The sequence below is a fragment of the Meles meles genome, chromosome 8 (genome assembly GCF_922984935.1).
Source record: "Meles meles chromosome 8, mMelMel3.1 paternal haplotype, whole genome shotgun sequence".
NCBI classification, from domain to species: Eukaryota; Metazoa; Chordata; class Mammalia; order Carnivora; family Mustelidae; genus Meles; species Meles meles.
The window spans coordinates 75206124-75231066 of record NC_060073.1 but is presented as its reverse complement, the minus strand read 5'-3'; the positions used below and the strand labels follow the sequence as shown (position 1 = coordinate 75231066).

General features: G+C 35.8%; 1 protein-coding gene across 3 annotated transcripts in view; it reads left to right on the top strand.

Moving 5' to 3' along the window:
- The window catches only part of GRM5 (glutamate metabotropic receptor 5), a 546831-nt gene that overhangs the window by 200407 nt on the left and 321481 nt on the right, over nt 1-24943 (top strand). For all 3 annotated transcript variants that reach the window (XM_046017230.1, XM_046017228.1, XM_046017229.1), the window contains exon 3: nt 8588-8837. In XM_046017230.1, coding sequence (XP_045873186.1) covers nt 8588-8837 — 250 coding nt within the window. The remainder of the gene's footprint in view (nt 1-8587; nt 8838-24943) is intronic.

The following is a 24943-nucleotide window of genomic DNA, read 5'->3' as shown; positions in this document are numbered from 1 at the left end:
ATTGAGGTGTGTGCCCTCTATCCCTACACTTTGAAGAGTTTGATCAAGAAAGGATGCTTTACTTCATCAAATACTATTTTTTAGCATCTATTGAGAGTATCCCATGGTTCTTGTTCTTTTTTTAATTCATGTATTGTATCACATTGATTTTTTTATTTGTTTTTTTATTTGTTTATTTTTGTATATTTTTGTATATTTGTATATTTTTGTTTATTTATTTTTTATTTATTTGCGGATGTTGAACCAACCTTGCAGCCTAGGGATAAATCTCACTTGGTCATGGTGAATAATCCTTTTAATGTACTGTTGGATCGTATTGGCTAGTATTTTGGTGAGAATTTTCACATCTGTGTTCATCAAGGATATTGGTTGTAATTCTCCTTTGTGATGGGGTCTTTGTCTGGTTTTGGGATCAAGGTAATGCCAGCCTCATAAAATGAGTTTGGAAGTTTTCCTTTCATTTCTATTTTTTTGGAATGTTTCAGAAGAATAGGTATTTAATTTTTCTTTAAATGTTCGGTAGAATTCCCCTGGAAAGCTCTCTGGCCCTGGGCTCTTGATCGTTGGGAGATTTTTGATGACTGCTTCAATCTCCTTACTGGTTATGGGTCTGTTCAGGTTTTCTATTTCTTCCTGGTTCAGTTTTGGTAGTCTATATGTCTCTAGGAATGCATCCATTCCTTCCAGATTGTCAAATTTGCTGGCATGTAGTTGCTTGTAATATGTTTTTATAATTGTATTTCTTTGGTGTTGGTTGTTATTTCTCCTCTTTCATTCATGATTTTATTAATTTGGGTCCTTTCTCTTTTCTTCTTGATAAGTCTTGCCAGGGGTTTATCAATCTTATTAATTCTTTTGAAGAACCAGCACCTAGTTGCCTTGGTTTGTTCTACTGTTCTTTTTGTTTCTAGTTCATTGATTTCTGCTCTGATCTTCATTATTTCTCTTCTCCTTCTGTGTTTAGGCTTTCTTTGCTGTTCTTTCTCCAGCTCCTTTAGGTGTAGGGTTAGGTTGTGTACTTGAGACCTTTCTTGTTTTTTGAGAAAGTCTTGTATTGCTATATACTTTCCCCTCAGGACTGCCTTTGTTGTGTCCCAAAGATTTTGAACTGTTGTGTTTTCATTTTCCTTTGATTCCAAGATTTTTTTTAATTCGTCTTTAATTTCCTGCTTGAGTTCCTTCCAACTTTCTCTTATTGTTGAGTTCTAGTTTCAACACACAATGGTTTGAAAATATGCAGGGAGTGATTCCAATCTTTTGGTACTTGTTGAGACCAGATTTGTGACCCAGGATGTGATCTATTCTGGAGACAGTTCCATGTGCACTAGAGAAGAGTGTGTGTTCTGTTGTTTTGGGATGGAATGTTCTAAATATATCTGTGATGCCCATCTGGTCCAGTATGTTATTTAAAGCCTTTATTTCCTTGTTGATATTTTGCTTAGATGATCTGTCCATTTCAGTGAGGGGGGTGTCCCCTACTATTATTGTATTATTGCTGATGTGTTTCTTTGATTTTGTTATTAATTCGTTTATGTAATTGGCTGCTCCCATGTTAGGGGCATAGATATTTAAAATTGTTAGATCTCCTTGGACAGACTCTTTTAAGTGTGATATAGTGTCCTTCCTCATCTCTTATTATGGTCTTTGACTTAAAATTGAATTTATCTGATATAGGGATTGCTACCCCAACTTTCTTTTGATGTCCATTAGCATGGTAAATTGTTTTCTATCCCCTCACTTTAAATCTGGAGGTGTCTTTGAGTCTAAGAGGAGCTTCTTGGAGATAGAAAATGGATGGGTCTTATTTTTTTATCCATTCTGATACCCTGTGTTTTTGATTGAGACATTTAGCCCATTTACATTCAGGGTAACTTTTGAAAGTAATGCATTTAGTGCCATTGTATTACCTGTAAGGTGACCGTTGCTGTATATTGTCTCTGTTCCATTCTGGTCTGTTACTTTTAAGCTCTCTCTTTGCTTAGAGGACCCTTTCAATATTTCCTGTAGGGCTGGTTTGGTGTTTGCAAATTCTTTTAGTTTTTGTTTGTCCTGGAAGCTTTTTATCTCTCCTTCTATTTTCATTGGCAGGCTAGCTAGATATAATATTCTTGGCTGCATATTTTTCTAATTTAGTGCTCTGAATATATCATGGCAGTCCTTTCTGGCCTGACAGATCTCTATGGATGGGTCTGCTGCCAATCTAATATTTCTACCCTTGTATGTTACAGACCTCTTGTCCCAAGCTGCTTTCAGGATTTTCTCTTGAAAATCTAGGTCACTGAGACCTGTAAGTTTTACTATTAGATGACGAGGTGTGGACCTATTCTTTATTGATTTTGAGTGGGTTCTCTGTGCCTCCTGGATTTTGATGCCTGTTCCTTCACCAAATTAGGGAAATTCTCTGCTTTAATTTGCTCCAATATACCTTCTGCCCCTCTCTCTCTTTCTTCCTCTTCTGGGATCCCAATTATTCTAATATTGTTCTGTCTTATGGTATCAATTATCTCTCAAATTCTCCCCTCATTTTCCAGTAGTTGTTTGTCTGTCTTTTGTTCAGCTTCTTTATTCTCCATCATTTCACTTATATGTCACTAATTTTCTCTTCTTTTTCATTTATCCTAGCCTAGCATTTTTTATTGCACCTCATTAATAACTTTTTAAAAATTTCAACTCGGTTAGTTTTTAGCTCTTTTATCTCTCCAGAAAGGGATTTTATTTCTCCAGAGAGGGATTCTCTGAAATTTTCCATGCTTTTTTCAATCCCAGCTAGCACCTTGATAATCATCATTCTGAACTCTAGTTCTGACGTATTATTAATGTCCATGTTGGTTAGGTCCCTAGTCGTTGGTACTGCCTCTTGCTCCTTTTTTTTTTTTTTTTTTTTTGTGGTGAGTTTTTCTGCCTTGTCATTTTATCCAGATAAGAATAGACGAATGAGAGAACAAAATACCAAAAAGGTAGCAATGACTCCAGAAAAATATACACTAAAAAAATCAGATGAGACCCAAAACCAGGGAAGAAGAAAAGTAGGAGAACATATATAGGACTGGTGAATAGAATAGTGCCACACACTTGATTTTGGGTGTATCTTGGTCTTTTAGAAGAAACTACCTCCCAAATTTTTAAAGAAAGAAAAAAAATATATATACAAAAATAAGGGTAAACATGATGAAGAGGTAGAATATGACTGTAAAGTTGAAAATTGAAAAACATTCTAAAAAGGAATTAATAATAAGTTGGTTGAAAAAAAAAGAGGAAAGAATGTGATCAGACTGGAGACTAGAACAAAGCCATGTGCTAAGTTTAGGGTATCTTTTAAGCTATTAGAAGAAATTGTATCCCAAAATTTTAAAGAAAAAAAAACCCTATATGTATACAAAAAATAAGGTTAAGCACAATGAAGGGATAAAATATGAATATAACAATGAAAATTTTAAAAGATTTTTAAAAAAGTATTGATAAGATAAAATATTTTAAAATGTTAAAATAAGAAAGGAAAAATTTCAAAAAATAGAATAAGAAAAAAATAAAAGTAAAAAAATTAACTTTGAATGACTAAAGAATCATAGAAATAAATCTATGAATTTTATGTGTTGCATTCCCCTAGCTCTGGAGTTTCGCACTTCTCATTGATTATTGAAATTGGTCTTGGCTGGATGTTCTTGCTGAATTACACCACACTTGCCAGGTGCCAGTCTAAGCAATCTGCTCAGGTTCGCTCTCATAGCTTTTGTTCCCTGACCACTTTCCATACAGCTTTGGAGGACAGGAATGAAAATGGCAGCCTCACAATCTCCAACCCAGTGAGAGTTGAGAGCTTAGGACCCCATTTCTCAATGCACCCTTACAGAAAAGCAGTCAATCCCTCCTGTCTCCTTGGTCTCAGGCTGCACTCTGTGCTCAACCAGCCTGTGACTGAGCATTTCTATCTCTGGTGCATGGTCCCATTTGGAGTCGCCAAACCCAGCAGATTCCTGTTGCACGCTTCCGTGCTACTCCTCCCAAAGGAGGAAGGAGGGTTTCTCTATGGATCTGTTACGTGTGGGGTCTCTGCTCCAAGAGAAGTGGCCCAAATGTGCCTTGGAACACAGTCCAAGGTAACCCAGATGTGAGAGCTCACTCTTCAGCTCCATGTCTGTATTCTCTGTATTCAGCTTCCCTGATCCAATACCTGGCAGCTCTGCCACACTCAGACACTCCTGGTCTTTCTGTGACCCTGTGGGTCCTGAAACCACACTGTCCCCGAGAGGTCTTCACCCCTGCTTAGTCTCTGGAGAAACATGCCTCAGTGGAGCGGACTTCTAAAAGTTCCAATTTTGTGCTCCACTGCTCTTTCACTTCCTGGGATCCGGCCCCTCCCCCCATGGTCTATCTTCCCAAATGTTGCCTCAGATTCACTTCTCCACACGTCCTACCTTCCGGAAAGTGGTCAATTTTCTGTTCCTTGAATTGCTGCTCTTCTTCTCTTCTCTCTCCTGTTGAGTTAGTAGCTGTTCAGAATGGTTTAATAACTGTCTAGCTGAATTACTGGGACTTAATGTTTAGGTCTCCTGCTCCTCCACCATCTTGCTCCTCCCTCCCTATTTTTTTTTGTTATTAACATATAATGTATTATTTACTCCAGAGGTACTGGTCTGTGAATCATCAGCCTTACACATTTCACAGTACTCACCATAACATATACCCTCCCTAATGTCCATAATGCAGCCACCCTAACCCTCCTACCCCCACTCCCCAGCAACCCTCAGTTAGTTTTGTGATATTGAGTGTTTTATAGTTTGTCTCCCAATCCCATCTTGTTTCATTTTTTTCCCTCCCTACCCCCCACAACCCCCCCACAATGCTTCTCAAATTCCTCATATCAGAGAGATCAAATGATAATTTTCTTTCTCTGATTGGCTTAATTCAATATGCTTTTTTTTAATATGTAAATTTTAAATTTATTTATTTTTTCAGCGTAACAGTATTCATTGTTTTTGCACAACACCCAGTGCTCCATGCAAAACGTGCCCTCCCTATTACCCACCACCTGTTCAAGGATGCGGAGAAAGGGGAACCCTCCTACACTGTTGGTAGGAATGCAAGCTGGTGCAACCACCCCGGAAAACAGCATGGAGGTCCCTCAAAATGTTGAAAATAGAACTACCCTATGACCCAGCAATTTCAATATGTTTTTTTTAATGCCTACTTTTTAATTTATGGAAAATAAACATCTCTTAATTTATGTATCATCCCTTAAATATAATTCTATTTTAGATTAGTCTCTTACTTTTTAAGATTCAAATTAATTCATCTTTTGTTTTCTGTGTATCTTGACTTCCAAATTGTACATGAAGGATTTTAACACTTCAGCTCTCCCAGCTTCTGTCTCTCAACCTATCATCTTTTCCTTTAATTTTTTTGTAAAGGTGGATAAGATTTATTTCTATTGCATAATGAGTTTTTTGCTTTGTCCCTTTGTGGATTCATAAAGCTGAAAATTAGTAATTGGCATTTGCATTGTTGCAGTAAAGCCTTGATTACATTTTTTTCTCACAATTCTGAATCACCAGCCCTCTGCTATTTAAAAAAGAGTGTCTGATGGATTCCTTCCTGCTTTTACCAGTTGGTTAAAATGAAGCCACAGGCTAGTATCATATTATAGACTGTACCTTCCTTTATTGTTTTTGTTTCCCTGTTGGAAAAAGTAATCTTTGTTTCCTCAGTTTTTTCTCATCTTATACATTGCTTGAAATCTATTTCATTTCCTATGAGAAGCTAATGAACTTTTCAGTAGTTTATTCTTTATTTTTAATGTGTAATTCCAGTCTTTATATCACCTACTGAAAGATCTCAACACTGAATTTAGGCTTCCTAGTTTTATTAGAATACATGCTCCCATTTTTAATTCTCAGCCTATAGTGGCTTTTTTTAAATCAAAATTATTCTGCAGAATTTTTACATCACAAATATATTAAAACATTTCCTCTTTTAAATTTAAAGAGTATGGCTTGGGCTTTGTTATAAGAAAATAATATTTCCACAAATAGTTTAAGTTCATTTTTCAATCCAGTGTTCAGTATTAATGCCTTTTGCTCCATTATTTGTCTTACATGCTCCAGGAGAGAGCAGCTTCACTGTATCTAGAGCATTTAGTGCCAATAGGTACAATTAATTGGGTTCAGGCTACCTATCAAATATTTTATATAGTTAACATATATATTATTTTATAGTAACTATTATAACTATATATAACATTCATACATGTTATATATACTATTGTATAATAGTATATATAATTAATTATAGAACATATTAATATAATAATCATAAGCATTTATTATAATTTAAACTAGATATAATGCTTAACATACATAATATACAAAATACTCATATATTAGGCAGTGTTACTTCTGATTTTCAGGTGAAAAAGCTAGATTTAGAGAGACTATCCAAGTAGAATTAGAACACATATCACTCTAATAACAAGATTCTCTATTACAAGCTGCTTCTGTATAACTTACTGTTTAAACAGAAATAATGTTAAAGTTGTTGGGAGAGGAGCTAAAGATTATGAATTCCTCAGTTGTTTTCTTTTTCTTATTTAACTGCAAATAAATTGAGAATTTTTATCATTGCCATCACAATCACTATGTACCTAATTTCAAATTATTTATGCAAATACCCCAGTACTAATGAAAGCATTAAGTGCAAGACAGTCAGTTGGAAAATAGAGTTGGCTAAAAATAAAACAGAGAATAATACATTACTCAGATTAGTATAAAACTAGTAATTTAGGCCCCTGGGTATGTTTTTCAGAGGGGGTCCTTTAAACTTAGTTAATTGCAAAATAACTACATTGCCCATTTTCCATCATCATAGAGGATTCTTGTTATTTTATTTCTGGATTTTTCTCCAGAAAAAAAGAAAAAAGAAAGATGCAGCTGGCCCATCAGGTTTTTTGGCTAGAACTTAAGCCATCCTATTCTGCTTTGCACTTTACAGTTGGTTCGGGAAGATAAAACCACATAAAAATCCATGCTCAAAGTCCAAGGATCTCATTTTCAGCAAGTGGATCTATCTCATTACCTGCTCTAGGTGGAACATACACAGGGTCAGGAGTGAGACGTTATATGCTCAAACCAAGACTCAGCCGCCTACTTCCTAAATGGGAACTTCAGTTTTATCAGTCGTGCATGGAAGATAATATCACCTCTATCACAGAGTTGGTGTAAGGAGCATGAGCTAATCTATATGAAGTGACTTCAAAAATCAAAATGTCATACAGGTATACTGATTTATAAATGACCTCTATTAGAGTCATATAGTGAAACTGATGCAACCAAATGCCTTTTACTTCCTTATTCATTGAAGATGTCTTCCTGATGAAATTCCCATTCCTCAGTCTTGCTGATTGTGAGGCTGGTTACATCCTTAGATGCTCCACAGCATGATTGTCTTGTAATAGGCTCCTGTATTCTTTAAATCATTCCCCCCCCCACCCACCTAATCTTTTGGAAACTCAGAAAATGAGTCTGGTATGATTTATAGAGCCTTAAGAGGCTCTAAAAATATCTAAAATTAAAGTATCATGACCTTTAAATAGGAAAAAGAAATGTAGATGTAATTGGACTTCTGAGTCTTCCAAAAGTCAGCCATGGACAAGTGGAGGAAGCAGAATCTGCACTCTTAGAACTGAGAATGTAGTATAGAATTCCACCTCTGAGTATGTAAATTTGGGCAGGTGTAAACCCAACTGCTTCATCTGTTTTCTTATCTGCAGAATGGAATTCATAATGCATACCTCAGTATATTCCTGTGAGAGTTAAATAAGATCATATCTATAAAGGTTTTGGTACACTTCCTGGCATACAAGTTGATTATCAGTATTGATTACAACTTCTCATTAATTTAAAGGACCACCATCAGTCCTTAGGCTCCCCAGGTTTGTAGAAAACTTTGGAATTACTCCCCCAAATCACTAACTTCCCTATGACTGTACAGAGTGAAACTTCAAATGTTGAAGCTTATGCATTTACCTGTGACAAAACTCAAATCTCAAGCAAGGATATGGAATTTTCAGTTGGGATAGAGCCGCAAATTCTTACGATTGCTAATAGAATAAAATATGCATAATTGTCTATAAAAATATAACATATGTGTTATTTGTACAATGCCATCTATACCATATTAAGTGTATATATTGTGTCTTTAAACACAGGAATCTGAGCTGGTGGGATGAGATGAGCCAAGAGAAGGGAGATAGAATGAAAATATAGCAGATGAATGTCTTCCATCATCTCACACTAGAGTATGAGCTTTTTAAGTCAGAAGGGAAGCTGAATTGCTTCTCCTTTTTATACCATTTTCTCTTTCTCTCCGTAAAAACAGAATTTACAGTTCAAGACATATATGTGTAATGTAGTTTCATTGTAAATTGCCTAAATGAACAAGTTAATGAAGAGCAAAAACTCATTCAGGTCTTCCAGCTCCAAGTTCAATACTACCAAGTGACCTTCATGCTCCCAGTGCTTCTGCATTCTTAACTGGTCCCGATGTACCCAGAACTGCCATCTCACTACTCCTCTGCTTATCTGTTTTCACACAGGCAACTATGGAGAGAGTGGGATGGAAGCTTTCAAAGATATGTCAGCCAAGGAAGGAATTTGCATCGCTCACTCTTACAAAATCTATAGCAATGCAGGAGAACAGAGCTTTGATAAACTGCTGAAGAAGCTCAGGAGTCACTTGCCCAAGGCCCGGGTGGTGGCCTGCTTCTGTGAAGGCATGACGGTGAGAGGTCTGCTGATGGCCATGAGGCGCCTGGGTCTAGCAGGCGAATTTCTGCTTCTGGGAAGGTGAGTGACAACGTCAAAATTCACATGAAGTTAATGCCAGGAATTTGGCAGAATCAAAGGGTATCTTCTGGTGCATAAGGACAGATGCTTTGGAAACTTAATCTGTGTGGTAGAAGTAGAACTTAAGTATCATAAAACACCAGAGCCTGGAGATAATCATGGAAAATAAGTAGATATGCCATGTGCTGATTAATGATGATAACAGTAATCAACACAGGAAGGTGGTGAGTACATAGGTCTTGAAAAAAAGTGACTATAAGAAAAAGAGATGGGTTCTTAGATACTGGGATCATTTCATAATTCTCTTGAGAAATAAGCATTTTTCAGACTTTTTGAAATTGATTTTGAGAAAGGCTACCTAAACTTGTTTTATAACATAGAGTCGTAGAATTTTGAGTTTGAAAGTGAGGAATTACTTTAGGACTAATTTTTTAAAGCATTGGAAAATGCATTATTTACATTACAAAAGTGTTACTACAATTGCCTGATAATCCACACTGTTGCCGGACAAGTTTCTAAAACATTAACTTCTACTGGGACTGATTTTAATTATCTGGGTAATCGACTTGATGGGTACAGCTCAGCTCATTCCCTGCTGATGCTGTTGAATCAGTATATTTGAGTTCTCTAGAGAAGCAGATATAATGGTGTATGTGTATGTGTGTGAGAGAGAGAGAAAGGGAGAGAGAGAAAAAGAGAGAGATGAGATGAGGTGAGGTGAGGTGAGATGAGATGAGATGATACACTAGAAGACCCAGTGGTATAGTTCTGGTCTGAAAACTGACAGCCCTGGCATCCAAGAAGAGCCAAGTTTGGGTTCAAGTCTGAAGGCCAGAAAAGACCAACATCCCAGCTCAAGCAGTCATGCAGGAAGAGTTCTTTCTTACTCAGTCATTTTTGTTCTTCTCAGGTCTTTGGTAGATTGGATGAGGTCCACTAACATTAGGGAGAACAACCTTCATTACTTAGTATATTGATGCAAATGCTAATGTCATCCGGAACCACCTTCATAGATATACCCAGAATAAAGTTTAGCCAAGTATCTGGGCACCCCAAGGCCCAGTAAGTGGTCACATGACATTAACCATCACAATTTGTAAAAGGACCTCACAGTTTGACCATATGAATGTAGTTCACTATTCTAGAACTTTAAAAAGTTTTATTATAGCACATCTTTTAAGTAGGAAGCCAATTTTAAAAATAGAGAAAACCTTTAGAACCCTTGCATCTTTCTCAATATTTCTGTCCAAAACAGAAAGCTAACTCACTTGTTATTAACTTTTGACAGCTCGTTAAAGAAAACATGCTTCCTTTATTTTCTAAATGCCTAACTGACCTTCTGCGATCAGACTTGGCTCCTGCTTGGCTACATTTTATGACAGCCATTTTCTGTACCTAATGCTTTTCTGTCTGACCTGATGGCAGTAGATTGATGGGACTATTTTAGTATGAGGCCAACTATCCTTCATAAAAATGATATTGAGTGAGATTCTTTTTTCACTGATGTCATGCATTTTGTCTAAAATCATTCCTAGCTGGCAAGAGTGACGCACCAGTTAGTTTCATACAACCCAGAAGCACTCCCACTCCGGTATTAAATTCCAAAGTGCAGTTACCACCAGGGTAAAAAGAACAGGAAAGAAAGAAGCTGGCTTTAAATAGTCCTGTTTTTCTGGTGGGGCATGAGATTTTGTAGCTCCTATCTTCTGCCTTTGCCAACGTTAATAAGACAAATCAGCAGCATTTGTTTTCTAGCCCATACGATTTGTCAAGAAGTAAGTGCTTTTTGGTCACATGTACACAAGGAAAATAAGTAGGTATTCATGATATTTGCCATTTTCCATCTTTATTTTTGTTGCCAATAGCACCACAAGGCCAAAATTCCATATCTATGTAACATACATGCACAATTTTAATAATGTCATATATATATATAAATTAAGATTTTATTTTTTGAGTAACCTCTACACCCGATGTGGGTCTCAAACTTACAACCCCAAGATCATAAGTCACACACTCTACTGACTGAGCCAGCCAGGTGCCATTATTTTATATATTTTAAAATTTATTTTGTATATGCTACTTTTAAGAAGTTCTCTCCACATCATTTGATTCACACAATAATAGATTCATAACCTTTAATTAGATTTTTTAACCCCTTCGTTCATCAGCTAAGAGTAATTCAGTATTTACTTGAGCACCAGTTCATTTCATCTTAGAGGAGTTTTGTTAGAAAAGTCTTCTTACTCTTTTTGAAAAAAAAATTGTCTCCCCGTAGTTTCCATCCCTTGGCTCATATTTTTGTCTTTGAAAGTCATGTGTGGTAGTCTTGCAGATATTTGGTAATGGTATGGTCATCCATTCCCTTTATCTCTTTGAAACATTCCTGCTTCTTCTGTTTCTACTTCTTCATGGTGAAATGACACTCTAGGTATTAATAAAACTATTTATCAAGATCATTTATGGGATCTTTATCAAATTCTTTCTGCCAATTACTACACTAAACTCTGTACATTCATTGTTTTATGTATTCATTTGATAGATACTGACTGGCTACTATATGTTAAGTGGCTTGGAATGTATCTGTGAATAAAACAAGACAATACTTACTACCCTTATGGACCTTACAGGTGGCAAGTTAGATAGAAGGTAGTAAGTGCTATGAAAAAAAAAAAAGTAAATCTAAGAACAACTTCATGTTGAGTACTATTATCTCCATTTTATAGGCAAGGACTCTAAGACTCAATTTATATTGAGTAATAGAAGGCTATATGGATGGAGGTATTGAAGAAAAAATTAAATATAAGTATGTGTAATTCTAGAAACTGAGCATTTAGCGCTGTGTTCTTTTATTTTTCAGGAAATTAAAAGTATTCCTATTCATAAGAATGGAGATCTAGGGCAGTGAGCAGAAAGGTAAAATGTAGTAGTTATAAGAGAATTTAGCACATCTATTCACTCTCATTTTACAAGTGAGGAAACTGATACCCCAAAAGTTTGGGTAACATGGTTAAAGTCACACAAAAACCTGATTACCATGGATCATAATTAAGTGCTTTTCTCTACTAGCCTATTTCCTATAAATAGAAACAGTGGATAAGTTGTCTGATAGCAAACTCCCAGTTCTTCACCAAACCTGAGTATATAAAGAGATTATCCTAGATAATTCAAATTTAAGTTAGCATTTTTATTTTAATGTTCCCTTCTAAAAATATAATTCACCCCATAATTCCTGTAGCTGACACGCAATGTTACATTAGTTTCAGGTGTAAAATTTGTGATTCAATATATCTATGGGTTATGTTAAGCTCATCTTAGGTTCATCTATCATCTTTCACCATACAGTGCTATTACAATATCAATGACTATATTCTTTATGTTGTGCTCTTAATAATTTGAGATCATTTTATTGCATATATTTCCCCAGTCTCCCTTTATGCTCCTTCCTTCCCCTACCCAACTCAGACCCAACTCAAGATGGTTCTTAGAAATTAGAGGTCAGCAGATGCCTGAGTGGCTCAATTAGTTAAGTGTCTGGCTCTTGATTTCACTTCAGGTAATGATCTCAGGTTTGTGAGATTGAGCCCCCATCTGGCTATGCATGGGGTGTGAAACCTGCTTAAGATTCTCTCTTTCCCTCTGCTCCTCCCCACCACTCACACATACATGCATGCTTGCTCTCTCTCTCTAAAAAAAAAAAGAAAGAAAGAAAGAAAGAAAAGAAAAAAATTTAAAGTCAAGATTATGAGAAGGGAATCTATATTCAGAACTTCCTAGAGGGTCCCATTTAACAGCTATAGTTATAAATCTGTCCAGTTGTCTTGGGACAGCCATGTTTAATAGGTCATTCAACTGAAATGCATGGCGGGACTAGGAAGATAACTGTGCTGCTGAGACAACCTCATCCATCAACATATCTCACCATCTGTGCTGCACATCAGAAGAATGTTAGAGTGATATAGACATGGCCAATGGGTCTTCTCACTTGAACTCAGGGTAATCTGTTGTCTCATTGCCAATAAAAATATCCTGTCCAGGTCCCTGAAATAGTCTTGCTGAACACTCTGGCCCTGACAGTAGAATGGGATCAATAATCTGAACAGTAATGACATTTCTAAAGGAGCTTTTTTTTCCCCTAGAATGGATACAGTGTTAGTTTTCGACCTGGGAAAATATCATATTATATTATTGCTATATATTATTATATACTTATTATTATTATTGCATATTATTATATACTTAAATATGAACTTGGAAACAAGGGCCAACTTTTAGCAAATTAGCTACTTAAAGATCTTTTTTATCTTGTCTATAATTAACTAAAACTATGTATCCATTTGAATTAATGTCCTTTAATTATTGTCCTTCAATATGATGATTGTTACCAGGCTGCAAGAGGAAATTGGGAATTATAACCTATATTTCTTATCAGGAGGCCACTCTTCATCAACATTTTTCAAAGTGGAAAGGACAAGAGCTTATTCTAATAAATACGTTTGTGGATAGAATTACAAATAATTGTTCTACTAAAGCTATTACAGTAGGTATTATTCAGAAGTAAACATTAGTCTTTATCCTTGCATATTATCAGAGTATTCATTCTAAATTGCAGCTCCTTTTAAAATAAGTATACTTGTCTTCCAGTGGGCCACTCAGTATCTTTTAATCATGATGAAAACTTATTTTCAATGAGTTCCTGTTATGTGTCAGGAAACAAGGGAAGAAGGAAAGAGAGGGGGAAGGAAGGGAGAGGAAATGATGAGAGGAAATAAGAGGGGAGGAGTAGAGGAAGAGAGAGAGCAAGAGAAAGAGAGATTAATTTAGTGCTGTCAGCAATGTTGAATATGTCAACTTTCAGATGCCTTTGAGTTTGGTAGTAATGACCCCATTTTTGTAGGGGAGAAAATCGAGACTTAGAAGTTAAATGAGTGGACAAGATTATACCAGTTTCTTATCCTAGTGGCCGTTCTAATTATCACAAAGAGAGAAGGCTTAGGAACATAAAAATATTTCTATACTTGTGATAAGCTCCATTTAATTTTGCTTTATTGTTTTTGTTGTTTTAGGTTTATCCTTTGAAAATTAAATAAACTTAGTAAAATGCCTTGAAAATTATTGAAATTTTTGTGATGAATTTGTAGTACAAATAAAGCTGGCCAAATTATATTCCGTTTGGCCTAGAGTTGTTTTCTGCTTATCTACACTTGAGTCAGAAAGACCAGACTAGTTGCATGAAGTTCAGTTTATAAACAAGCAGTAGTCTAGTTATGTCTGCCTTAGATTATGAACCATGAAGTTTGAGCAAGAAGGTAAGGGGAACATGTGTGAAGAAGTTTGGACAGGAACCTAGGAGACAATGTTTTCAGCCTTATAGTATTTTGATATTTATCCCATCGTTGGAGAAACCTTTTTTTTGTGTGGAGGTAACAATATGTTAGATGTGGTATTTCAAAAGATAATTGGGTATATTATGGATTAGAAAAGATAGGGTAGATACAGAGGAACCAGTATCCATAACAAAAATGATATGATCATGGAATAAGTAGTAGATTGCTAACTGAAATGTGTTTATTATGTTTTTGTTATGATGCTATCAGGATATATACATAATTCCAAACTCATTAAAGTGTATACATTGAATATATGTAACTTTTTGTAAATTATGTACAACTCAGGAAGTTGGGAAAAAGTAGGATCTGTTGGGCACATTGAGTATGTTTTTGTTATGATGCTATCAGGATATATGCATAATTCCAAACTCATTAAAGTGTATACATTGAATATATGTAACTTTTTGTAAATTATGTACAACTCAGGAAGTAAGGAAAAAGTAGGAGCTGTTGGGCACATTGAGTATTATAGAGAAGCATGGAGGAGATGACAAGATTGACTCGTAAGATTCTTATGTTTTATAACAAGATGAATGAGATAATTTTACCAATGGAGAGAGTTGGAAAAGAATCAAGTGTGAAGTAGAAAACAGATCATGAGTTCAGTTTTTGATATAATGGCATGATATGCTTTTCAAACATAAATATAGCTAAGAAAGCTGAAGAATATGTGAGTCTGGGGCTCAGAAGAGATATATAGGCTGTAAATAAAAATGAGTGAATCATTTGAGTAGTTTAGATTTATGAATGGAAGACATAAGCATGGAGAATTCAAGTGGAAGAAGTCTCAGAACTTGGCTTTGAAAGGCATCTCGAAATGTAATGATTGGAAAAAGGATGAACTATGAAAAGGTGATAGGGAAAAAGCAAATCCAGAGATGGAAGAGGAAAACGCAGTGTTGTGTCATCCCAACCTGTGGAGGAGAATAGTTACAGGAGGGGCCAGCAGTGTCAAATAATTCTAGATCAGTGAAAATAATACTCAAAGGACCTTTAGTTTTATTGAGATAGATAGATTGATTGATTTTTAAAGATTTTTTATTTATTTATTTGTCAGAGAAAGAGAGACAGAGAGAGCACAAGCAGGGGGAGAGGCAGGCAGAGGGAGAAGCAGGCTCCCTGCTGAGCAAGGAGCCTGATGCGGGACCAATGCCAGAACCCTGAGATCATGACTTGAGCCGAAGGCAGGGAGACATTTAACCAACTGAGCCACCCAGGCGTCTCTTGAGGTAGATTTATTAATTGGTCATTTAGCAATAGATGGACAAATGGAGAGATTAAAGTAGATTAAGAATGAAGTAGCTAAGATGTAAAGAGGTGAGAAAATGAACCCATGTCATATAGTTTTGTGAGGTTAAACTAGTAAGAAATGGGGAGTGATAAAACTTTTAAGGAAATATGAGGTCAAGAGACAGGTTTTTAATAGTTACTTTTTTCAAAAAAACATAATTTGTGATCATGAAAAAATAATTTTAATGATGAACAAAGCTATATAGTGAAAAACACTTATATTTTCATGTCTGTGACTATACATGGTATTAATAAATTATTTGGCACTTGCTAATTTTATAGGTAAAAACTGGCATCATAATATTTTAATTGGTACTTTTTAAATTATGAGTGATATTCTATATCTTTCATATATGAATAAGTGATATATTTATTTTTCTTCAAACTTTATGCCCTTCAATTTTTTCTGTTTTTTTTTTCTCCTTGTTGGTTTATACAAAAGTACTTTATAAATTAAAGAGAGTGGTTCATTGACATGTGTAACAAATATTTTCCCTCTTGTTATTTAATTTTGAATTTGTTTACGACATTTTGGATAATGCCAACCTTTTTCTTTTATGATTCATAAGGATTTATATATTACATACAGAGGCCAGTCACAGAGGTTTAGTCATTTAATTTTAGGATTAAGGTTGGATAGAGAATTTAATAAATGAGGGAGGACAATTAATTGCATAAAACCCCTTAAATGCGGGAATGAGTGACATTTGAAGCGTAGATGGAGGGAGCAAGATGAAAAGTCAACTCCAGAAGGGAACAGAAAATTTTTTTAAAAACGAGAAAGGTATGTTTAAAGGTTTGAAAATGCAAGAGTTACTTGATAGCCCCTCTTTTCTTCATAATTTTGGAGGCAAGAAGGGAATGTGTGTATGTTGTCGAGTGGGGGGTATCAGTGGTTTGAGAAGTTGTCAGTAAACGTTGGAGAACAAGGAAAACTACACTGTTAATAAGTGGTTTATATATTATCTTTATTTTATTTTATTCCATTTATTACAAACACTAAAGAGAGAAAGATCTGGGTATACTGTCATGGAGAAATGCTCTTAAAATAACAGCAGATTTAACATTTGCATATATACTGTCTCATCAAGAATTGTAATGAATTCTTAACATTAGGGTTTTAAAGGTTGATTAAACAATAGCCCTGTTCTCAAATTAAAAACCAATGGGAGTGAGTCATAGAGATTAATGTATGTATTAATGTAATGTTATGTATGTATGTATGTATGTATGTATGTAATGTAATGTTAATTAGAGACCAAGTCTTTTATCTGTGACAACTGGACCTCCTAAAACTGGCCCCGAACCCTAGAGTCACAGGCAGGGCTGGACAATAGCAGGACTTTACTAATTTAGAAGATGGCTTTCAAATTGACATTAGGAAAACTGTTAGAGCACAGACTGCCCCATAAAAACAAGAGGCTGAGTCACACCTGCTCAGTTCTTCCTCCACCTCACCAGACAGGCCAGTCACTCATTCCCAAGGGAAGGAAGGGAGATGGTGAGGACAGGCTGTGTGTTTTCTTTCCATGCTTTTCCCTCCCGGAGATTGGAAATCTCTCTGGAATGCTCCTTTGTGAAATATAAAGAGTGAGAAATATTCTTCTCTCTCTCAAACCCGTTCTGAAGTAGATAAAGAATATTAACTTGACTTTACAGGTGAAGACACTGAGCTCAGAGACATTACTTGTCTCATCAGTATCACTGTGATTATTAGATGCGAAGCTGAAATTTAAATGGAACCAGTTGCTTTGTAAGGTACTGTGGATCTCACAACTGAAAATGCCCAGAAGGAAAACAGAAGGCCTGGATGTTATTGGACAAAGAAAGATTTCTGTGTGAGTGATGAAAACAGCAAATGACTTCAAAGGCCTCTTACAGTCCCAGGACTTGTGCTTTAGAGGCATCTGCATCTCAGAGGGTTCTGGTAGCTTTAGGATGCATTGCACTTGCAAAATATGTTTAAATAAAATTTAAAGTAACTGGGTGTTAATAATAGCTCTTTGTGGAGTGCTTTTTGTGTAACAAACACTGCCCTGACTGCTTGGGTTTCCTGTATTAATTTATTGACTTTTCATAACAATCATATTTGAAAGCTGTTATTATTAACCTTATTGCTGAGCACAAAGAAACAATTCACTCAAGATCACACAAGCTGTAAGTGGTAGAGAGGGCATTAGAAGGTAGTCTGTATCCTTAACCACTATGGTAAACTTGTTGGATCTTCAATAATTCTTTATTTCATAATAAACTTGATTCTTATGGTATAAAAGATTAATTTACAGAGAATTAATTAATTAATTCTCTGTTATTAAAATAGACAATCTTTAATAAAGAAAAGCTAGACATTAAGATGACTGCAAAAGAAAGATTCCCCTCCCCCACATCCTCCTCCTTCCTAAGATAAATAATACCTGGAGCAATCCAACATTATGTAATCCAGAAGAATACAATGATTGGATGGATTTTTCAGTCTGCATTACTATTTTTACATGGAAACAGTCCGATGAAGTTTAGTTTTCAGCAAATAGAAGAGTTTAAGATTTCTTTATAAGAATGATTTAATACCCAGATTAGTTGGGTAGAAGTCAAACTTTCACTCTTATCAGATGACATGATACTCTGTGTAGAAAACCTAAAAGATTCCACAAAAAAAATTGCTAGAACTGATAAAAGAATTTGGCAAAATCTTGGGATATAAAAATCGATGCACAGAAGACTGTTGCATTTCTATACACCAGTAATGAAGCAGCAGAAAGAGAAATCAAGGAGTTGATCCCATTTACAATTACACCAAAAACCTTAAGATACCTAGAAATAAGCCTAACCAAAGAGGTAAAAGATTTGTACTCTCATAACTATAGAACACATATGAAAGAAATTGAGAGGGCACCTGGTGGCTTAGTCAGTTAAGCATCTACCTCTGTCCCAGGTCATGATTTCTGGGTCCTGGGATTGAGCCCTGCATTGGGCTCCCTGCCCAGCAGGGACTCTGCTTCTCCCTATCCTTCTGCTCTTCCCACAACACCACCCCACCCTCATAGCTCATGTTCTCTCTCTCTCTCTCAAATGAATAAAAAAATTTAAAAAAAGAAATCGAGGAAGACAAAAAGAAATGGAAAAACCCATAAGTTATTCCATGCTTATGCATTCGAATAACAAATATGTTAAAATGTCTATACTACCCAAAGCAACCTACACATTTAATGCAACCCCTGTCAAAGTAATACCAGCATTTTTCACAGAACTGGAAAAAACAATCCTAAAATTTATATGGATAGAGAAAAGACTGCAATTAGCTAAAGTAATACTGAAAAAGAAAACCAAACCTGGTGGCATCACAGTTCTGGAGTTCAAGCTGTATTACAAAGCTGTCATCATCAAGACAGTATGGTACTGGCACAAAAACATGCACATATATCAATGGAACAGAATCGAGAACCCAGAAATGGACCCTCTACTCTATGGTCAGTTAATCTTTGGCAAAGCAGGAAAGAATATCCAATGGAAAAATGACAGTCTCTTCAACAAATAGTGTTGGAAAAACTGGACAACAATATGCAGAAGATGAAACTGGACCACCTACAACATACACAAAAATAAATTCAAAACGGTTGAAAGCCTAAATGTGAGAAAAGAATCCATCAAGCTTCTAGAGGAGAACACAGACAGCAACTTCTTTGACCTTGGCCAGAGCAACTTCTTACTAGACTTGTCACTGGAGGCAAGGGAAACAAAAGCAAAAATGAACTTTTAGGACTTCATCAGGATAAAAATCTTCTGAACAGTAAAGGAAACAATCAACAACACTAAAAGGCAGCCTTTGGAATGGGAGGAGCTATGGGCAAATTATCAATCAGATAAGGAGCCAGTATCTAAAAACTATGAAGAACTTATCAAACTCAACACCCCGAAAACAACAACAACAGCAACAACAAAATATATATATAGTCAAGAAATGGGCAAAAGGCATGAACAGACATTTCTCCAAGACATACAAATGGCTAAAAGACATATGAAAAAATGCTCTTCTCCTATCCCCCTACCCCCCCATGTTGCTTCTCCATGTCCTCATATCAGGGAGATCATATGATAGTTGTCTTTCTCCGATTGACTTATTTCACTAAGCATGATACGCTCTAGTTCCATCCACGTCGTCGCAAATGGCAAGATTTCATTTCTTTTGATGGCTGCATAGTATTCCATTGTGTATATATACCACATCTTCTTTATCCATTCATCTGTTGATGGACATCTAGGTTCTTTCCATAGTCTGGCTATTGTAGACATTGCTGCTATAAACATTCGGGTACACGTGCCCCTTCGGATCACTATGTTTGTATCTTTAGGGTAAATACCCAGTAGTGCAATTGCTGGGTCATAGGGTAGTTCTATTTTCAACATTTTGAGGAATGGGTAGGGGGATAGGAGAAGAATAAATGAAACAAGATGGGATTGGGAGGGAGACAAACCATAAATGACTCTTAATCTCACAAAACAAACTGGGGGTTGCTGGGGGGAGGTGGGATTGGGAGAGGGGGAGCGGGCTATGGACATTGGGGAGGGGAGGCGAACCATAAGAGACTATGGACTCTGAAAAACAACCTGAGGGTTTTGAAGGGTCAGGGGTGGGAGGTTGGGGGAACAGGTGGTGGGTAATGGGGAGGGCACGTTTTGCATGGAGCACTGGGTGTTGTGCAAAAAGAATGAATACTGTTATGCTGAAAAAATAAATAAAATGGAAAAAAAAAAAAGAAAAAATGCTCAACATCACTCATCATCAGGGAAATACAAATCAAAACCACAATGAGGTATCACCTCATACCAGTCAGAACAGCTAAAATTAACAATACAGGAAATAACCAATATTGGTGAGGATATGGTGGGAATACAAACTGGTACAGCCATTGTGGAAAACTATGGAGGTTCCTCAAAAATTTAAAAATAAAGCTACCCTATGATCCAACAATTGCATTATGAGGTATTTATCCAAAGGATACAAAAATAATGATTCAAAGGGATCCATGTACCTCAATGTTTATAATAGCAGTGTCCACAATAGCCAAAGTATGAAAAGAGCCCAGACATCCATCCTCTGATGAATGGATAAAGAAGATGTAATGTTATATATATATATATATATATAATATCCAATGGAGAAATGCATATGTTTTATATATATATATCAGATATTGTTTATATATATATTATTTATATATATATAAAACATATGCATATATTATATATATATAAAATATATAATGGACTATTGCTCAGCCATCAAAAAGAATGAAATCTTGCCATTGGCAATAATGTGCATGGAAGTAGACATTTTTTGCTATTATGCTAAGCAAAATAAGTAAGTCAGAGAAAGACAAATACCATATGATTTCATTCACATGTGGAATTTAAGAAACAGAATGGGTGAACACGGGGGAAGGGAAGGAAAAATAAAGTAAGATGAAAACAAAGAGGGAGACAAACCATAAGAGACTCTCAACTCCAGGAAATAAACTAAGGGTTGCTGGAGAGGAGGTAGGTGGGAGATGGGGTAACTGAGTGATAGGCATTAAGGGGGACATGTGATATAATGAGCACTGGGTGTTATATGCAACTGATGAATCACTTTAAATTCAACCCCAGAAACTAATAATATGCTATATGTTAACTAACTTGAATTTAAATAAAATCTAAAAAAAAAAAAAAGAATCAGACACCTGTGAAGAAAAAGAGGCAAACATAAAATATTCTTCTGTGGTGAAACCAGGTGAACTTCATTTACTCTTCCACCTTTTCCTGGAAGACTAATATGATTTGGTGAAGTGACTATCTTATGTACATGTTTCTGTTAGTTGGAGGATGCTGTGATAAATCATTCTAAAACAGTGGCTGACTAACTCCTATGGGTCAAATCCACTTCCCGTTTTTGTAAATAGTTTTATTGGAAAAGCTACACTCATTTTACACACTGTCTATGGCTGTTTTGGGGTTACATTGGTAGAGCTAGTTGTAATAAAGACCACGTGTCCCAAAAAGCCTAAAATATTTACTGTGTGGCCCTACACACACACACACACACACACATACACACACAGAGGAAGAAAAAAAGTCTGCTGACCCCTCATCTAGAGGGTTTTTTCCCCCATCTGTTGAGATAGCTCTGCTTACTTATATACATACTGGGACTTTGAGTATTTATTCAGCAGTAGTCATGGTTTGCACTTAAACTCCAGATTCTTTTTAATTCTCCTTGAGATTTGAAGGCCACTGCTTGGTCATGGGATCAGACAGCCCAAGGAATGTTGGTCAGAATTAGAGGCACAGGTTTGGGTGCTATTTTTATCATGGAGAGGATACCAAGAACAAAGAAGTTATTTTTTTAAATTTTAGCATTCTGGAACATAATGTTCAAAGCAATTGAAACATATGATGCATTTGAAATACTGTTTTATTCAATCCTGAGTGATTTAATTTTATCCAAAATAAAAGAACATACTAAATTTAATAAAGAATGCCCTTTTGGTTATAAATATTAATCTTTCTAATAAAATTATCTTTTTTCGTCCCATTTGCTAAATCGAACTGATGACATAGATTAAAAGCTTATCCTTTCTCCTTCTATCCGTCTTCCCCACTTTCCTGAGTTATTTTTTCAAAAAAAAAATTTACTTATGTAATCTTTCTGCATAATAATCTTACTTAACTCTCTTTTTCATATTCAAATCTCTAATTTGGCATGCATGGCCCTTTAAAATATGGCCAAATCTGCCAGTCATTTCCTGTTACACTCAAAGGTGAAATTTAAAATACTTGACAACTAGTAAGATATGGGTCCAACTACAGCAGATGAGAATCATGACCAATGGGTGAATCAGTGCCAATGCATACCACCTAAATAGTGGAATTATTATACTTCTACCCTCCTCCCACCACTACCAACTCTTTATCTTTCCTCTAGCAAAATTCTTTTAATTCTCAAAACATACCAAGCTTACAGAATCATGGTCTTCTCCTTGGAGTGACCTCTCTGTCTTTTACAGTGAAACTCAAGTTTTTCATGTGAGACATTACCCAACAGTTTCAAAGGCTTCCTAAACATTTTCTAGGAGGACTTCTACAGATCCCTTAAAGCCTCTGTGACTCTCATTTCTATTTTTATGTTTTCCTCTTTCTCTTCTCCGTTGGAATATGAGCTCCCTGAATGTGGGCAAAGGTTTATTAATCTGTGACATCCAGTACCTAACATATGAACATTTGAGAACAGCTGTGACCGCAGAGGAAAATCAAGTGTGGCAGGTTCCTCAACTCCAATCAGCCTCAGCAAAAGGCAGGTTTCTCAAGCTCTTATGGAATAGAAAATACATCACAAAATACATCAGTGAAAAATGAGGCACTATGAGGCTAAATCATGTGATCAACTGATCAATCACCTTTTTTTAAAGGGATGTATTTCCATTTTATTTATTTATTTGACACAGAAAGAGAGATCACAAGTAGGTAGAGAGGCAGGCAGAGAGAGAGGAGGAAGCAGGCTTCCTGCTGAGCAGAGAGCCCGATATGAGGCTCCATCTCAGGACTCTGGGATCATGACCTGAGCCGAAGGCAGCAGCTTAATCCGCTGAGCCACCCAGGCGCCCCTGATCAATCACTTTCAATGGGAAAAGAAATGATTAGTAAAACAGTGAAATAAGGAATTCCATGAACATATCTGGACACATGTGTGTGCCATTTCAGAGGAAGGCTGCAAAGTTTTAGCTCCTTGAGAAGGGAAAGAAAATAGGGTTAGTTTTTTCAGGCTCTGTAATGCATTAGCCTTACCAACTATGGTGAATGTAGATTAGAAATGGTTCTGTTATCTGTTCAGAACACCTGAAAGCTCTGTTGTCTTCTGCTGTCTTATCAAGACATGAATATAAATCTTTATTTTTAAGATGATTTGTAGAGATTCTCAACTTAATATTCTCAGACCCCTAAATCTGTTTTGTTTGTTTAATAGACTAGTTTTTAGAGTAGTTACAGGTTCACAGCAATGTTGAGACAAAGGTACAGACATTTCCCATAATCTTACTCCTATACACATTCATAGTCTTTCCATTATCAACATTCCCCACCCAAATGGTACATTTATTACAACTTATAAACCTATATTGATAAGTCATTATCATCCAGAGTTCATAGTTTAACTTATGGCTCACTCTTGGTGTTTTACATGCTATGAGTGTAGAAAGTGTGTAATTACAGAGTCATACTGCGTCATACAGAGCATTTGCCACTACCCTGTGCTCTGCCTATTCATTGCTCTTGCTTTCTCTCTGCTAAACTTTCACAACCAGTGATATCCTTACTCTCTTCATAGTTTTGACTTTTCCAGAATGTCCTGTAGTTGGAATCATACAGTATGTGGCCTTTTCAGATTGTCTTCTTTCGCTTAGTAATGTGCACTTAAGTTTCCCCCGTGTCTTTTCATAGCTCGATAGCTCATTTCTTTTTAGTGAGGAATAATGTTTCATTGTCTGGTCTGGGTACCACAGTTTATTTATCCATTTACCTACTGAAGAACATCTTGGTTCCTTCCAAGTTTTGGCAATTACAAATAGAACTGTTTTAAAAATCCCTGTGCAGGTTTCTGTGTGGACTTAAGTTTTCCATTCATTTTGGTAAATATAGAGTATGATTGTTGGATTATATGGTAAGGGTATATTTGCTTTTGTAAGAAATTGTTAACTATCTTCCAAAGTGATGATATCATTTTATATTTATATAAAGAATGAGTAAAATTTTCTATTGCTCCACAGTCTTGCTCTTATAATATACACATTCCCACCACTTTTTTTTTTAAAGATGTTATTTATTTGACACAGAGAGAGAGATCACAAGTAGGCAGAGCAGCAGGCAGAGAGAGAGAGGGGGAAGCAGGCTCCGTGCTGAGCAGAGAGCCCAATGTGGGCTCTATCCCAGGACCCTGAGATCATGACGGGAGCTGAAGGCTGAGGCTTAACCCACTGAGCCACCCAGGTGCCCCCCGATTTTTTCTTTATTTTTAGTTTTTTTGGGGTTTTTTGGTTACATATTTTTTTGTTACTCTGAATATGTTTTGTCATTTTTTTAATGTACATAATTAAATATGGTTCTTTTAGAGCTTCTGGATTCTCTTTGATCAAAAATCTTTCTCTGAAGAAAAAAAAATTGTTTTTTTCTGAAACCAGGAGAGTACTGCTTATTTTTTTTTACCTTTATTCATTTAATCCAATCAGAAAATTTTTTAAATTAAGTCTATACAGTATGAGATACAGCATATTTTCTTTAACGTAGATTCTCAAGTGTGCCTGCAAGAGTTATTAAATAAATAATCATTTCCTAATGAAATAACAATAAGGCTTCATATATTAAATTTTACATTTTGAAATTAATTATATTCTCTATACT